This window comes from Amyelois transitella, chromosome Z (genome assembly GCF_032362555.1).
Source record: "Amyelois transitella isolate CPQ chromosome Z, ilAmyTran1.1, whole genome shotgun sequence".
Classification (NCBI taxonomy): Eukaryota; Metazoa; Arthropoda; class Insecta; order Lepidoptera; family Pyralidae; genus Amyelois; species Amyelois transitella.
In genome coordinates this window covers 5440055-5459069 of record NC_083535.1, presented here as the reverse complement: position 1 = coordinate 5459069, position 19015 = coordinate 5440055, and the positions used below count along the sequence as shown (strand labels likewise).

Below are 19015 nucleotides of genomic sequence, written 5' to 3'. Positions count from 1 at the left end.
TGCCATTATTTGTCGTAAAAAGTAAATGACAAAAATGTTATTGCAGGATATACATGAGAGATAGACATATACCATCGCGGAGTTTTCTGTAGACCTTTTCAATGTGTACGAATAATTAGTAGGTACATTATTTTGATAAATCTCGAAGGATGAACCCTACTGCATATGCTACTATATACGCAGGCTGAAGCCTGCGTTTGCAATGTAAGCGGAAAAATATGATAAATAATGACATCACATTAGAAACCTCAAAAATAACAGTATTTCTACACTATTTAATGGATGTTATTATACATACAATCCTTCCTCTTGAATCATTCTATCTATTGAAAAAAAATCGAATCAATATCCGGTGCGTAGTTTTAGATTAAGTTTAAGATTTAAGCATACAAAGGGACATAGGGACAGAGAAAGTGACTTTGTTTTATATATTATGTAGTGTTTAACAAAGATCAATTCTTGTGTCTCATCGTGAGCCAAGACCTTTTTCAATTAACTTGTATTTAGAAATGTTCAGTTTAGAAGGACCAAACATTAAGTAAGTAATTATTACTCTCTGTCTCGTTCTAATGACCATTTATTACTTTTTATTGGATCCCGCTATTAACTTTGATCGAGTGAATGTAGTTGGGTGTTCTGTTCAGTAAAAATACCGCCGCATTTAGTGTCTCTACTTTTTGTATAAAATGACGAGAGTATACGTACCTAAGTTATTTGAAGGCGAAACCTAATGTTGAAAGCATGGACTAATGAGTTTATTTTTCTCTAAAATAACGCTTCGGAAATGCAGAAAAGCTAAAAAAAAACCTTTTTCACCGCCAACAAAATTAAGTTTCGAATGCCACGTCAGTGAAAGGGTATCATGTGGAACACATAATAGTGTGATTGTCAACAAACGGAAATGCGACAAGCAGCAGGGCGGGTGGTCCGGCTCGGCTGAATTGACGGGTCCGATGGCAACTCAATACACGACACCAAGTGAGAAATACCTAAATGATCAACTGATCAACCCACTCTTAGCACGTATATCGAGTGAGATTTAAAAATATTTATCAATTAGTTTGAAGACGCATTGTCTCTGTGCTTATCGTATACATAGCTTAACAAAATTTATAACTTTTTTTAAATATGCCCATTTGATTTATGAAAACAAAATAATATTTATAATAAAACAAATTAGGCAAACATAAATGGAATGAATTGAGTAATTTTATTGTTAAAAATTATTATTAAACACTAGCTATTCACCGCGGCTCTGTCCGCGTTTAGGTCGCTTCTCGCGTAACCTGTGGAGACTGCAACTATCCAGACCTATAATTAACTTACAGTAAATGCTATGGTATCCTTACTTCCGTGCCAATTGACTAAACAAAGTAGAAATTCTAGGTATACCTAAATTGAATACGTATGTAACCGCATTAAACTCTGTTTAAAAGATTTGAATCAAATTTTCATTTGACCATAACTTCTTTCCATAACTCTATAACGTACCACATAGGCAGTTAAAATTCCAAAAATTGTTAATTTTTTGTCTGTTTCTCTTCTTCGCCCTCTCAGGTTTTTGGAAAAATATTTTATGTACAGCCATTCGATTTATACTGTATTATATGTATTTATGATGAACTGAAATAAGCGAATATAAAATATTTGTACGTTTTTGTTATAATAAAGCTTTGTCTTTGGCGGACCTTAAGTCGACAGATGAAAATATGATTGGACCCAATTATGAGGATCCAACTGAAAATGTTTTGAGGAGAGAAATATATTGCTTCGCCATTTAATGTGGCAAACCAGAAATGACTGATCCCAAAGAAAGTAGTATTTGGGCTGATGAATAAGATCTAACTTAAAGGTGTGTACAATGTTTATAGTAATTTAAACGTCAGAAAGTGGGTCAAATTTAAATTTAAATTTTGATTACGGTCAGACACTGGGACAGGCGAAACTAAATAAAAACTGGTAAAATAGATTAAAAGCTTTGAAACTTGTCCATCGAGTATTTAGGTATAGAACTCCCTAAATATTTGGTCAAGGCAAATTAAAAGATCCCTGACTTTCCAAAGTTTCTTCTCCATAGCGTTCGAATTATATGTACTCGTATTATTATTCATTAAAAAATGTATTTGCAACTTGTGCATCCAATTATTGCCTCAAGAACATATGCAAATTTTTTGTATTGACCTATATGGTCTGTGTATATAGCCCGTTATTATTTTCATAAATATTCTTCTTCTATTATATAAAGCATTATCACAGTGTTGATGAAATTTTGATATTCGAATTGCTATCCGAAATTCGAGAGATTTTTTGTTGATATTAGATTTTACAATGCAACATTAAGAAATGAGTATTCTCCTGAATGCAATTCAGAAAGCAATGAATCTATTATTGAGTCGTGGGAAGAAGCATCTGCAGCGGTGGCGTGCGATGACATGGCGGGGCACGGAGGGCGGCCACTGGTCACTCCAACCCAATATAGCGATATTCTCGGAAACGGGGGTCGGACAATGAGGTTGACTGCTCGACCTACATTGTGAACCTCCATGTTAATAGCTAAACGGTGTACTGTTTGCTCCATGCAGTTGTAAGTTGCGTGATATGTGAAGATGATATATGGTTACTGGTATTTTTGCAGCAACGTAATGAAATTGAGATTTAGACATTGAAATGAGCATTTCTTGCTTTAACATTGCGAACCTTCATGTTAATTTATAGCTAACCGGTGTACTGTTTGCTCGATGCAGTTTTTAGTCGCGTATAAAATGAAGATGTTACATTACTACTGAAAGTTATTGCAGCGACTGTAAAGAATTAAAAATCTTTGAGATTTAAATGTAGGCAAATAAACAAGTTAAGGTTTAAATATTTAAATTATATTTTAATCTTTTCATTTTAGCAGAAAGAAAGAGCTTTCCACCAAAACAAAAACCATCGTTTTATGTTTTGGTGGAAAATTTTATTGCATGAATATTGAATTAACAAATTTTTTGAAACGATTTTATATTTTGATGGTGAATTCCAATGAACGCTCCAATTATGGGCTTCGTGGCAAAACTTCTTTTGTTTGCATTGTTCCGCAGACTCTAGCGTAAATATTAAATAAAAAAATATTGTGTTTAGAACTCGTTTTTGTAGAATTACTACTATTTTTTCTGGTTTGAAAGTAGGATTTTATGGCTTATTTTGAGCAAGGTCTTAAGTTATTTGTAAAGGCGGGGGGTATCGGCGCCGCGCCGTCGGGCGGGGCGCGCGCGAGACCCGCCGGCGTCGTCGCACCGCCGGCACCGAACCTAACCCGTCCCCACCCCACCCGTACTGAAACAGGATTTCCTGAATTCATGATTATTTGCTCTTACGATGCATGCGATAAAATCCATTTAAGCATTTAAAAATGTGTGTTTTCTAGGAAGCAATGTTGGGGATTTCGGTGATTGTTATAATAACGTGACTCTGCTGCGTCAATTTCGCGTTGTAGTAAATGTTTTTGACAAAATATTAAGGTGTCGTTAAGAAAACGTCTTCGATAGGTACAAGCCTTTCAACAGTGTCTATTCTAGCTAGCTAGCTGGCTAAGATACTTCATACCACCACACTTTTGCTTTGACCGACGTTTAAACTGGACGATGTCAAGAACAAGTGAAGAAATGGAGCTGAAATTTTGCTGCATGGCTTAATTTCTCTTCTTTATAAATTCTTTAAAGGCCCAAATGCTTGATAATGTTCTAATACTAGTGTTAAATCTCGAATCTTGGACTAAGGTTCTATTTCATAATTCGTCAAGTTCAGCAGCATTCATTCACGGCAAATCCGATCATGAACCATTGCAGCACACAACCCCAAGGTTCAGATTACCGTGATTGTGTTATTTTTAACTCCGCAGTCCCCAGTGTAACAGCTGATTACATGAGCGGTTCACTGCACCCCCGAGACAGGGGGTGGCAGATGGGGTTGACTGTGGAGGCAGGAGAACGAAGCCAAAGTCAGATTTTTGTCACGAAAACCTCTGTTTTGGCCTTCCGACGTATATTTTTAAAAAGAACGAACGATCTTTGTTCTAACTTTTCATTAATATAAATAAAAGAACGAGAATATGACAAACTATACTTTTGTAATGTAAACATATATAAAGATTGAAGAATGAAGCAAAAGAAGTATGCAAACTTTATTACAAATGAAAAGAGATGTAAGACAAGCGGCGATTATATTATGTATGTTTCTATTAGTTTCGTCCGAGCAAGGCCGATGTAGTTTTTTCCAAGTCTCGTTTCTTCCACCCCTCTCACCCCAATTTTATCTCAAGATATGACTGGTCGTCGTGAGGCGAGCCAGGGCGCGCGGCGATGCCAACGCTAAGCCTATCGCGAACAAAACAAACCTACTGTTTATATTGTTGCCAAGCGTCGCGCAGCGGCAGAAATAACTAGTTAATGTTGACGTACTATTGGAGCCAACGTTGGTGCCAAATCACATGATTCACATTTTAGGCAGGTCACGAGAGACACCCACTTGTGCGTATAAAACTGTTGACGATAGAGATTCCTGCGAGAATCGGTAAATTCTGGTGAGGATCAGCTGATTGACAGCCAGAAACCGTTTCCAGCATGGAGACAATGGCATTACTTTGTGTAGTACAACTGGGCGCCGAGACGAGGCGAGACTAGAATAGGCAGGCGTCGCAACGACGATGAGAAGACATTCCTAAGACATATTATGATGATGATTAGGCATCTGCTTAATTAAACGCTTGAAACAGATTTTGTCTTTTTGTGGTAAGCATGCTAATGTAATATACTCGTACCTAATTGACGCACAATAAAATCCACGCGGTAGAGTTTCGTTCGAAACTGTGTCAGTTATTCACATTCTCTATTTTTGTGGGCTATTTGTGTTTTCATTTATTTATGTTCGCTCTCTGATGTGTCTCGAATTGTTCGACGGTAGTTTATAGATGTCATTCCTTGGAGACAATCATCTTCTAAAAGATCCGGAGCATCGACATCGCCAGAGAATCGCATTCTTCATTGTTCTTATTAACGCTGGTATTCAAACTTCATTTTATTCTATGTGTTTATGACGCATAAAATAACAGCACGAGGGAGTAAATTTAATTCAAAGTTTTATCAAAACATTTTTATTTTCTTCTTTGGCACGCAGTCAGTTTCACTTTTCTAATAACACGTGTAGGAATAGAATTATGGCAACAAAAGTCATTAGGTCCGGGTAAGTTGGATTAGCCATTATTTTGGCTCTTAAGTGTATTTAATTATTTCATTGTATATTATGAAATACTACGTCAGTTATTTTGAATTGTAAAATTTAATTATTTACTCAATAATCCCATAAGAAAAAAGTTCTAAAAAATTGGTCACATTGATATTAGTAATTTATTACGAGTATTTTTTATTAAACTCTTATTTTTATCCTTCAATTTCTACTCTGCCGTAACCTACATAGCTTACTATTAATTTAAAAACAAACGAATATGAATACGCTGGTATCAAACAAAAAGTTATCTTTGGGCGCTGCTGGTGCGGACGCGGCACAAAGCGAGCAGCGTCACTAATTAGAGCAGTTTTAGTGCCGTCCACTTGATCTACTTTATGCTGGCCCTTGAGGGCGGTCCAAGGCAAGCGGCCGTGAGTGGGACCTGCCGACTCAGTGGAAAGGCACAATTTGTCTTTGCATTATGATATCTGATGAGACTGAATTGAGATGAAATGGAAAAAATAGAAGGAAAAGTCGGACGGCTCCGGTAAAAAATGGCGTGAAAGAAAAAGATCCCTTTTTCAAACTTTCTTACAAATTTACTTTTCATTTTCTACGTCTTGTACATTTCACGTTTCTGCCAAACTGCTGAAGCCATGCTGAATGGTGGCCGATGAAGTGGTTATTTGTGTACTAATGCGATTATAAGCCGGTGATCCCCTCCCCCTCCCCGACCCGAACCGCTATTCATCTCGAATTTGTTTTGGTTTCGATTGCGTCAGTGGCAGTGGCAACATTAATTGTGTCGCGACCTTTTGCTATTGAATTAATTAAGTCATAATAACATGCTGGCTGAATTAATCCGCAAATTGGGAATGAATGTACCCTCGGTACTGTAGCATGAATGTTTAGATGTCGACAATGGGGAAAGCATTAGAACGTGAATTCTTAACATAATGAAATGAAATAAGTCAAACATACCTATGGGTCTTTAATAATTGGATCCAATTTATCAAGTATTCGGGACAATTAAAAGTTATTCCGATTTCTATGATAAACTAAACATAGAACTAAAATAAAGATTTCATCTTTATTTAGGTTTTATTTTGTAATAAAAAGTCATGTTGAATGAAAATTCACCAAGTATTGCTTGGGTTTCAAATAATTTCTATTGACATACATAGGCAACGAGCAGGGGTGGACTATATTGGCTTATTCCTCTGACAAATTAAGTTTATCATTCATGAGTAAATTCTAATTTAATTTTCAATAGGATTTCCAAACCGAATACTGATCAGAGCCGACACAAAAGTACGTTATATAGTCATCCATCACGGCTCGAACGCCGGAGCGACAGGGTGATGTATGTAGCAGTGTCATGCGACGTGACTACTTCACCAATAACATACAGTAAACAGTTGAAGTATTGTGAGTATTATTTACTATAGTATAGTCAATTCAAAACGTTAATGTTGCTGTACGCTATGCGATTCATTATATTTTACTTTTAAAATTCCTGACACCTAACTTTCCCATTAAACTGCTGAATAGTTTGGCAAAGAAAATCTTCGATATATTTTTTGGTTTTAGAAAATTAGAACATGGCATGTGCAGTCAACTATTGAATAAAGCCTAATAGTTGGCAGACATGAGTACTTGTATTTAATCCGGTTATCAGATTTTATGTACGGAGTATCAAAATAATAATTTTAATTAATGTATTTTTGCTGTACCAGTTGCAAATAACTAATGGTCTTGTGGTCTTACTGTTGCTGGATGCTTAAGTTCAGACTTGTAAAGTGAATTCTCACTTAGTTGTGTATGAATGTTTCATAAAATTTCCAAATTAATTTTCTTATATTTGTATAAGTAATTTTTACCCAGCGAAACTCGATTAACTTTTCATAATATCAATTGGTGATTAATGTTTCTGAAGATTAATATAATAACCAATCTATATAAATTTATAAAGATAGTTTCCCTGATAAAATAAATCATGTTAGAACATGAACAAAATAAAGAGATTTCTCCGGAGGGATCAAGATTCGCTATTAGATGAAACAGTGATAAAGATACTCGTAGGTTGAATCACTGAATGTTGTCAATTGTCGATATCTACTACTACTTTCATTAACCAAGTATATTTGACAAAGCACTACACTACTTCCCTTTATCAGTTTACGTTAATATTCTTTACACCTATTTTTTGACGGAACTATTCATTCTGACGTCATAGTTGTTTTGCTCCACAGTTATTGGTGCTGTGGGAACGACCATCGATACCGGAGTGTGTACAAGGGAACTATTTCGAGCGGGAGTTACGAGCGAGCCCGGGATTCTGACATTACGTCTGTTTATCTGATTATTCGTGGGAGAAATGCTTACGACATTCAGTGGGAAGGTGGATATTTACTGCATGTGCTGATATGCAACAAGGAAATACTGTAAAATGCAATTCAAATTTTTTTCATCACTCTTAATATAAACGTTAATTTAAAAACTAAACCTAATTATTAATAATTACAATTACACCTTTTCTAAAAATAGAGAAAATATAACAATGAAGACGTTGAATAGTTATAAGTTGTAAAAAATTTAATTTATCGTTTTGAGCAGCTTTGTTTTTGTTTTAAATAGTTTGAGTGTCTATCAGATTTTTTTCAAGAAAGCAATTTTTCTAGATAGCTAAAAGGTTATTAAAGTATAATTTAAATGGATACTTCAAAGATAAAAGAGTCTAGAGCGTCTCAAGTCACACTTTAGTTAGATCTCTGACTATTTAAAGCAAGAATTAAACTATGATGAAATTATAGCTTAGGTTATTCTCCATGATTGCGTAGGACACTCCTTGATCGTAGTTACGAAAGGACTGCAGAGATAAACGAAAACTCGCAACCAGAACTAACGGGAGGAGGATAAATAAATAAAATAAATAAATATATACGGGACAAATTACACTGATTGAGTTAGCCTCGAAGTAAGATCGAGATTTGTGTTACGAGATACTAACTCAACGATACTATATTTTATAATAAATACTTATTTAGATAAACATCCAAGACCCAGGTCAATCAGAGAAAGTTCTTTTCTCATCATGCCCTGGCCGGGATTCGAACCCGCGACCTCCGATGTCACAGACAAGCGTACTACCGCTGCGCCACAGAGGCCGTCAAAGGAGGAGGAGGATGGGTAAGTAGGTAATATTTTGGTGTCTATGTAGCAATAACAAATTGCATTACTGCACAAAGTTATACTTAAGCCTAAGTGATGTTGTCAAAAATTTGGAAATGTTTTTAATGAAATGATCAGGTGCCTGCCACCAACTCGCCCCATTTTTACATGAACTATTTGTAATTTTTTTACTCATCGCATAAGCATAAGTCGCTGTAGTAACAGAGTAAGGTTATGATTGAAAGGTATTCAACTCTATCGCAAAATATTAAAAAAACATAAAATGGTAGAGTTAAAAGCAAACTAACAATGTTGTGTCAGAATGGCCGAAATTTAGTTTTACTCATGATTGCATCACATGTGTTTACATTGTAATTCATCCGATAATGTGGATATCTAATAGCACATACCCTACTACTATATCAGTCGCCAAAATTAAGACGACGATATTTTTATCATTATTATTTATATCACTATTCAAATTTCAATGAAAGTCTTTTTCGTGTGTACTGTTATGCTATACATCTACACAAGGTCGTCGATATTTTAGACCTAATTTAAAAAAAATAATGTTGAAAATGCTGTTTAACAACTAGGTAGGTATCATGACTTCCATATAATCATTTAAAAGAACATTGGAAGGTCAAGAAACAAAACGATCTTTTTCAGAGTTTTGACCACAGGCCTAGAAGCAAATCGGCAATATGGAATAAAAAAATAAACTTAAAAAAATTAATAAACTTCTAAATGGTAGTAAGCAGTTACCATATTAATTATTTAAATTAAATATTGTCAATTGTTACAAAAGACGGGTAAGAGAGAACGAGTTATATCGCCTATAAATATAATGCCAATTTCACAAATGAGGCACTGCGTTTGTATTAATTGGTTCCTACAGGTAATTCAAATTCACACCAATAACTATGCCGTGACGTTTAATCACTACATCTTGCTGAAATCAATTAGCTGACATGAGATGGCATATAACCCGGATTTTAGGATAGCAGTTCCACAAACAAAATGAGAGAACGATACTTGCCTTGCCTAAGAAGGTTTAACCAGTGACTTGGTTAAGACAAAACATAGACTCCCTTACTTATAGGTATGTGTAAAGCTATCAGTATAATTCTTGCTTTTCATTTCAAAATTATTATTAACAAGTCTTCAAACGGGTGCAGATTTAAAATTGTTGTATATTTTAGGAACTGTAAACTGTGTGTGTTTTGTGTTTTGAGAGGCTTGTTATTTCGTGTTTTATTGGAGTGTTTCATAACGTCACACAATAATACTATTTAATTGTATTCACTAGTAGGTATATCGTAATAGTTATTTCAATCGGTACATCAATAAAAAGTTATGTTGAACTCTGGAAACATTTTAAGAAATTTAAATTCGATAAAACTTACAAACCGAGGTAAATCCTCTGAGGCATTCAGCCGATCGTACAAACTTTAGCAAATATTTTCACACAATCTAACACTGACATATTTCTACAATAGCGGATTCGTGGGATTTGCGATGGATAGTATGGTATGGTAGATTATTTATGTCGAGAGGATAAATGAAAAGAGATCGACTTATTAAATATACAAGGAGAGTGAGAACGTTGGAGTCGGATGGCCTAGACGAACGTACCTTGAACATTTGTCGGGGACGTCCTGGCGAAAGATCAGGTCAAGAGTAGCGATGACCTTGCATGAAAAGAGTTATGAATGTAGATGAAGCTGTACGCGACCGTAACTGGGTACAATTTAATTATCTTTATATAGTAATACAATATAGTTATCTTTATTCTTTAGCGCACGTAATAAAAACACAAAAGAAAATTCCTCGAGCAGATTAAAATAATAAGTGATATAAAAAAGAATGTAGAAAGGTTTTCCATAACAAAATTTACTCCAATTAGTACGGATATATTTTCATATTTGATTGGCATGATATTTATTGGAGGTTCGTGGAAGTGAGTGTTGGGTTTTGGCAAAATATGAATTGGTTTTAATAAACCTCGTACAATGTATAACCCCAATACTGAAGTTCCACGAATGCAATTCAAAGGTGGAAATATTGAAACATATTTTTAATACCTTTAATTCTGTGAAGTTTTAAGCTCCAATTAATATTTCGTATTTTATTTTAGCACCATAAAATACTATATTCAAATATATTTCAGTGGTGCTGTTATGTAAATAGTTTATTTTTCAATTGGGTCAAACAATAATAGCTATAAGTTCCTATTGATCTAAAGTTCAAATTTAGAAGAAATTCCGAAACAAACTAAACTTTTGGCGAAATCTATACGTGTGACGTATAGATTTCGCCCAAAATAAAAAATAGAATCACGCGTCGCTATCAGTCATAAACAGCGAAAATCCTCAATCGCGCAAGCAAAGATTTCTCGGATTGGAGCTATATATACAACATCCGACACAACATTGTCGGAACCGCGGTTTCCCAGGCAGAACACCTAGCCTGGCGGAAGATCTTTCCTTTGGTGGCGGTCGATCCGAATCATCGCGCCCGCTACAAACTTATTTATCGACGACTACAATAGATATAAAATGACTATCTTGGGGCATGGCTAGTGCCCCACTTTACAAGTCGAGCAATGAAGCGGCATGGCCGGGTACGAGTACCATCCATTTTGACCACCTATAACTTCTTTTTGGATAAAACAAGAAGCGTGAAGGTCCCTAAAAGAAGAGACTAAATAAATAAACCTATTTGGTATTGGACCATACCTGGTTCTCATAACCTTTTTACGGTAGAAAAACCGAGTTACGGTAGCGAGATTTCGTTTTTAAGAGAAAATGGGATTACTGTGAATTTTATCATACGTGTGAAACTGACAAAATAAGTGGGATATTGGAATTTGAAGATAATATTTCTGATTTTAAAACACTGGGCGTCAAACTGAAATAAATAGTAATCATAGTAGTTATCGTAGGAGGAGAATCGCAAAATAATGATACTAATTAAATAAAATCGAACCCAGAGTGGGATAAAAAAAAGAAACCTGGCAAATATTAAATACAAGTCGTTAATATGAATTGGGTATTATACTATAAAGTAGAAGTTGTTTATTTTTCACTTTTCAAGTTTTGGTGTTGGTAAACAAGATAAGACAATGGCACAAACAATAGGTAACTTGAACGAAATGATTAATCCAGTTTTCGTACTCCGGCTAATAAAGCCTGTGAATGACGTCAAAATCTTTAAACAAGAAATTTTTAAGATATTTCGTATTATATTTTACTGGATCAAATAACCTACCTATTTATTTTTTTATACTGCATTGATTATATATTGAAGTCGGGAGCACAAAGATGTAGGATAGACGCCTGTAAACATAAACACAGGTTTCTGTCGTTCAATAGGTTTACAGTCTGTTTTATTTTTGTCGGAAAACATTATTTTTACGTCAAACTGAGTCACGCATCAATGGAACTTTAAAAATAGCTTTATGTACTAAAGCAAGCATACTATTGCAGGATTTACGATGACGGACTGACAATCAATGCATGACGACATGGCGAGTGTCCAAACTGATGCGAGAAGCGAAGGGAGATTCCGACCACTTCTCTGCCTCCGCTGCAAAACTAATTAGCTATTCACAGATACAATTACATATAAATTATGTAACACTGATGTAATAGATTGACGGTCAATGTACTAACATACAAAATAGGCAATTATTTCCTCTGTTGTTGTAAAATATATTAATTGTCGATGTCTTGAATCGATACAATCTTTGAGTACCTATCAACTGAACGTGTGTACGGATGTGATGTTTCACCTACAATGGGAAATAAATTCCTGACTGGCCTTATTTATCTACATACATACTTATAGTCACGTCTTTAGCCCTTGCGGGTTAGACAGAGCCAACAGTTTTGAAAAGTCTGATACTGAGACATTTAGCTTTTTGGCTTGATGATAGAATTGAGATTCAAATAGTGTCAGGTTGCTAGTTCATCGCCTAAAAGAAGAATCCCAAATTTATAAGCCTATCTCCTAGTCGCCTTTTACGACATCTACGGGAAAAAGATGGAGTGGTCCTATTCTCCACACAGTGTTATTATGTGCACATAATACGTTTATGTGCACATAATACGTTTATGTGCACATAATAACACATAAAAGTTACCAATTCTTTTTGTCGGATATCATGTAGTGCACAAATACGCCTTTTGTGTATTTGAAAGCCTGTCTAAAAGTCGAGCATTTTTTAAATATCGCAAGCCTTTGCGTGTATACTGCAAAGGTATTTGCTTTTGACAGCAAAGGTCATTTTTGTGACGGCATATGCCTGTAAAAACTAGAATATTTTTTACGTCATGAATAGAATTAAGATAACGTTTTTCGTTTGTAAAGTTTACTCTTATGACGTTTCAGGTATTTTTGTGATCGTTTCTCTCACCTTGAGATCATAAAAACTTATGAATGTAAAACACTTAGGTAACTGGCTGCGATAGAATTCGAACGCTCTTTCTTTGGAGTTCTAGCTCGCTACTCGATCAACGAAGATATATATTCAATAGTGACAGTAAATCCCAAAAAGGTATTAAATGTATCGGATTGATTGTATATTGTGCGGTGCGGCCGAGCTGCGGGCTGTGCTATAAATACAACTAGAGTTCGTCCCGTGATCGCGGCATGTGACACGCCAGCATGGAGAATGGGTCTGAGGAGAATGTGCTGTCAGCGAGCCAGCCGCGGCGACGACACGAACCACACAAAACGCGACATTGGTGGAATATCTGCGCGGCCAATTGAGCTAAATCACGCTTAGAGTGTGCATCGCCGTTTGCCGCGTTTATAAATGCGTGTTTTTATAAGTTGTATGTTTAATACATAATATTTCATTACATAAAAATCCCGAAACGATACGAAAAACATGGGATTTTTTAATATTATAATTTAAATTTTTGAATATTACATTAAAAAACAGATGATGTTACGAAAAGTACTCTGGTCTATAGACCGGAGCAAAGAACTAAACTTTTCTAGTCTTTCTTCATCGCGAACGCTTGTTTTCTAGAAAAAAATTATAAACCTTTAAACCGATCTTTATGTCGATAGTAACGGAAACACTAATAAAAAATTACTATTACTAATATAAAATTATACTAATCTAACTTCCCAGCCTTCCAATACCTCATAGTACCATATATTTCTAATGCGGGTAGGAAGTGTAAACAAACACATTCTTGGATGGATTCAGTCAACGGTTTTGTTATGTCCAACATTCCGTAGTACAGCTAACCCTTCCAATGCGCACTCTCGGTGAAACAAAATGTGTGCACCTATTTACGCGCGCCCGCATTAAAAATATTCCATACACTGTAATCACACCGTTGTATATATTTACATTAATTCTTTCGGACTTTCTGTTCAAAATATTATGTTCAAAATACTGGTAATGCGGTATTGATGTCACTATTTAAATTAGTGTTGCTCACGGCTTTGGTTCATGATCATATTTTTTGACGTTTTCTTTTGCTTTTACTATTCCCATTTCATAATTAAAAGGAAAGGAAAGTATTTTGGCATTATAAACTACTTCGTTTAATATGCCTCATATGACATCCATTACTTCGATCCAAGTGCTGTACGTTGCTAAAGCGTGCAATTAAGATATTCGATAACTGCCCGTAATATTAACGTGACATTTTGTTTCATCAAATGGAAAATCTGTTCACCTGATAACTTCAGCTTGATGATGCGGAAATAAAACAATGAACGATAGCTACAAATCAAACGGTAGTAGTGCTTTCTCATTAGATTACACTGATGTGTTTATTGATTCGTTATATTGATATGATTAATAAATGTATTAACGTGTTTGTGTTATAGTTCAAGGTGTGGACGATAAGTTGGTTAGACCAAGCTAAAATTTGTTCGATCACATGTTGTGATTATTAAATTTTAATAAACATACATATATATAATCACGACTTTATTACTTGCGGGTAGACAGAGCCAACAGTATCGAATTCGATCGAATGTCGATTGATAGGCCACGTTCGGCTGTTTGGCTTAATGATAGAATTGAGATTTAAATATTGACAGGTTGCTAGCCCATCACTTACTAATCCCAATTAAATAGCCCATCCCTAAATCGAATACTACTACATCCATGGGAAAGAGATGGAGTTGTCCAGAATTAATTAAATTTTAATATAATGTCGTGAAGAAGTAATGACCTTTTATAATTTCCATTACGATATTTATTTGACTATTCCAAAATTTCAAAGCCTTAAAGGCATGTTTACCCTTTATAAATTAAACCTGAACGATCAACACAATTAAAGAAAATAAGCAAAACTGTAATACGATTTGGTGCGTCGAATGTTGTCCAACATCAAAGCTGAAAGACTAATTGCAATTGAAAGAGTGTGAAGTTAGGCGCTATTGGCGGCGTAGAATAAAAAAAAGCAGTGCTTTACAGCTAACTTCAGAGAAACTGCCAGTCGCCAGATAAACCTTACCCATGGCGACATTACATCAGTTTTGACGTGATTCTCTCTCTTTGGCCTCGGGTGAGAGGCGTGGGGCGGGGATGGCAGGCACTTACCTCCACGACGCCGACCGTAAAGTTGGCGACAGAATGTGGAGTGGCGCTCACCTGAAAAATACAAAAATATAATTAAGAACCTTAAGTATTTAAAAATGTATAAGTCAAACATTTGAAATCGAATGACATTTAATTTGATGCGAGATGATTCGTGTATAAATAACATTAAAAAAGGTTAGTATTTATTATTGTGCTTCCATACTGGTCTGGTAATGAATAAAAACGGTGTGCGCCAGTTGCTTCACATCCCATGCAGATTGTTCAAATCAATTAAAATAAAGGTTTAAAACTTGGACTCCTTATTTTAGGCGATTGACCAAAATTCCATCATTCCACCAAATTCGTGCTTTTTTACGCCGTTTTTGCTCTCTTTTATTTTTACATGTTCTCTGTATGTGACTTTGGTGAAGGAAAAATAAAATATTATTATTCAGCCATATAGCTAAACATGGCCTTCAGTCTTTTCAAGACTGTTCTGTCAACCTCGGAATAAAGACATGATTATATGTATGTAATTATTAATTTACCCTGAAGATTTTCTAAAGTTATTCAGACCCAATCGTTCGAATATCGGTCAATGTCCTGTGTTTGATCTTAAAGTACTGGTGGCAATAAATTTAGATCATGTTCGTAGATTATGGATTACCTACTCTCCCCATTATTTCAATAGTTATAATGTTTTGATGGGGTCTTATCGCGACCTCGACAATGATTGATGGATAGAGTATCCGATCTCGGCAAAAAAGCATCGTCATCCGTGTTGCGGGTAGAATCAAGTTTGTCGTAATAATGAGCATCAGGGAGGTAATAGTTAAAGCAATCTTAACAAATAAAGTATAATTTTCAGTAACGTGGTATGTACGAAATGGTACCTATGTCTAGAAGCGCTACTGTGAAACTGAAAAATGAGAGGATGATCTCGAACTGTGGAATAAAAGCAAATTTTCGTGATCTTGCCTTTGTCTTGTTTCTTGTTGTCGACAAGCTTCCAGCTTTCAAGGTTTATGATACTTACGTTGCTCTTAAAATCTACGAAGGCTCGTCTCCGGGGAAAAGAAAACAAAGATTCCTAAGGCGATATTTATATTCTAGCTTAAACCCCCCAGTTCTGCCCGCGTGAAAGGCACTCTATGTTCTTTTCCGCAGTGCACATCGAGATCGGTTCAGTGGTTTTGATGTTAAAGATGGACTGCTAATGACCTTGAAAATTATCCATCCAAGTAGAACAAAATCCAATCACATTTTTCCTATCTGCAGTATCGTAGTCCAAAGTAGTAGAAGAGGTCACAATTCTTATCTGTAGTTATGATTTGATAACAGTTTGGCTGACTGTCTGTCACAACAGATTTGCAGGCTAAATATGCTAAGACAACTTTATATTACTTTACTATAGGTATGAATTATGAAATAAGCTTACCGATATTTTTAGAACATTTAACATTTATCTAACATTATCCCGTCAATGTCAAATCGTGATGACAATTTTATCGGCCTATCATAGGAATTTGGATGACGCGAAAGGAATATGCAGGGATCAAGACAACTGATAAGATGTAGTCTCTACTTAACTCTCCAGTTAAAGGCGTAATTTTGTGTACATATATACCCATATTTTACAAAACTGTTCTCCTCGTAAAACAAAAGCATTTTAAAGTGAGAAAAGTCACGATATTCCCTTATCGCCTTATTCTGAAAGCTGCCGACGCTATAACGCTGGGCATTAGTTCCGATCGGCGAGATTTTCATTTTCGAACCAATTTTTGCGATGCACTTCGCAATTTGTCTAGTACAAAATATATTGTCGAGTAGGTAGTTGCAGCCTGAGGAATAGGTGAGTAAAGCGGCCAAATAATAAGACCTTTCAACTTTGGGATCGTTAGACATATATGCAAACAAACACAAAATACACGCCATTTTCTCAAAAAAGAAATAACTGCATTTATTATTTATGTAATGCAAAAGTAAGTTTATTTGTTATTTATTTATGCGTTATTTGAACCAATCTTCTTGATTTTTTGCGTGGAGAATGACGTAGGGTACTTTTGATATTTTGTAAGTGGCGCTAAATTCACGCATGTAGGTCTTTGAGTATCTGCTTAATCACTACATAATATAAAACAAAGTTTTATATTATGTAGTGATGTTATGATTAACACTTTCTTTGTCCCTATGCCCCTTTGTATACTTAAATTTTTAAAACACCTCACTGGATTTTGATGCGTTTTTTTATATAAATAGATAGAGTGATTCCAGAGGAAGGTTTACACGTATAATAACATCCATTAAATAGTGGAGAAATACTGTTATTTTTGAGGTTTCTAATGTGATGTCGTCAATTATCATATTTTTTCCGCTTACATTGCAAACGCAGGCTGAAACCTACGAGATTTATGAAAATAGTGTACAAATTATTTGTAAACATTAAAAAGGTCTACAGAAAACACCGCGATGGTATATGTCTATCTCTCATGGATATCCCACAATAAAATTTTTTTGTCATTTACTTTTCACGACAAATAATGGCAAATGTTGAAACTATTTTAACCAATACAGCATTAATCCTTATTTAATTAAATAGCTTAAATACATTGTTGATTCAATAAAGATCTTTGACGGCCTCTATGGCGCAGCGGTGTTGCGCTTGTCTGCACCGGAGGTCCCGGGTTCGAATCCCGGCCAGGACATGATGAGAAAAGAACTTTTTTTGATTGGCCTGGGTCTTGGATGTTATTATATAAGTATTTATTATAAAATATAGTATTGTTGAGTTAGTATCTCGTAACACAAGCCTCGAACTTACTTCGAGGCTAACTCAATTAGTGTAATTTTTCCCTACAAAAAAATCTATATGGTCCTTTACAGCACAAGATTTAAATGAATATTTTCGAAGATATTACAGATTTAAAATTGCGGGAAGTAGCGCTTGCAGCAGTACTGGCCGACTTCTGTAGTGTATTTAGTATCAGCATTGCACCCGTGCGAAGCTGGGGCGGGTCGCTAGTTTTAAATATATGGTCTTGTAAATCATATAAATTCGCGCGAGTTAAAAGCTAGTGTTATTACAAAGCTATCACAACAAGACATTTTCAGTTGACTAACAATATGTGTTACGAGTTACGACTGATTCTGCTGGAGATGTAGTAAACGGAGTTCTGGAAGGGAACAATAAAACCCCGGGACGAGACACCGCAACTACACAACTTCGGAGATTCGCATAACTTTTAACAACGTGAGTGGTGGGCGGGTTTCGTAGCCTGACACACAATAGGTGCACTATATGAATGTTCTGAACACGTCTTGAGATCAATGCGCTGGCGACATACTCTCAGGAATAAGTAAGCTTCTGTTTGCTTTATTAAAAAGTTATTTCGTATAATACTATCTACTTATTTAGGTTTGTATGGTGTATGAGTAACTTTAATGATTTATCAATGCACATCTCAAACAAGACTACTAGAAGACTCTAGTCAAATTTAACTAGACAGTGGTTTGAAATTAGGCATGTAGGTATACATGTGGTCTATGGATGCACATTTCCCGGAAGAAGCCACGAGCATATTCTTCTTATGTATATTTTAATTTAAATACAATGATTATAAATTAAAAAGCCTTCTTTACTTTTATCACAACTTTAAACCACACAAACAATAATAATGTAACAAATAAATATTGTTATAGAAAAAACAACGTTAAAATAACACACGGCACTTTGTACTTTAATCCGTCGCTTCGTGGAAATAACAATTGTTGCGGTCATTAGAAAAAGAGGCAGTTGCTGATATATAATGGATGCATAATAAGCCCTATAAATAGGCAAACATCGGCCACAATGCACTGCCTGCGTTTGATTTGTCATTCAAATTGTCGGTAATGACAGTAGCTATAGAATTTTATTATAGTAAAACTAGAGAACGGTCGCGGCTCCACCCTCGATAAACGCAAAATCAGTGTCACTGTTCCCGTCGCGTAGACTCTCTTTTATTGCACCCCTATACCATGTAAGGAACCTACTTGTAAAATTTCAAGTTTCTAGACCCAGGGGTTTTGTTGTGCATTGTCGGTCTG

At 35.4% G+C, this 19015-nt stretch overlaps 1 protein-coding gene across 6 annotated transcripts in view; it reads right to left on the bottom strand.

Annotated features, from left to right (window-relative positions):
* LOC106134004 (hepatic leukemia factor) overlaps window positions 1–19015 on the bottom strand; it is an 88334-nt gene that overhangs the window by 34040 nt on the left and 35279 nt on the right. For 2 of the 6 annotated variants that reach the window (XM_013333936.2, XM_013333937.2), the window contains exon 2: window positions 14951–15001. The exons of the other annotated variants lie outside the window; for them this stretch is intronic. In XM_013333936.2, the coding sequence (XP_013189390.1) occupies window positions 14951–15001 (51 nt within the window). The remainder of the gene's footprint in view (window positions 1–14950; window positions 15002–19015) is intronic. 6 annotated transcript variants of the gene reach the window in all.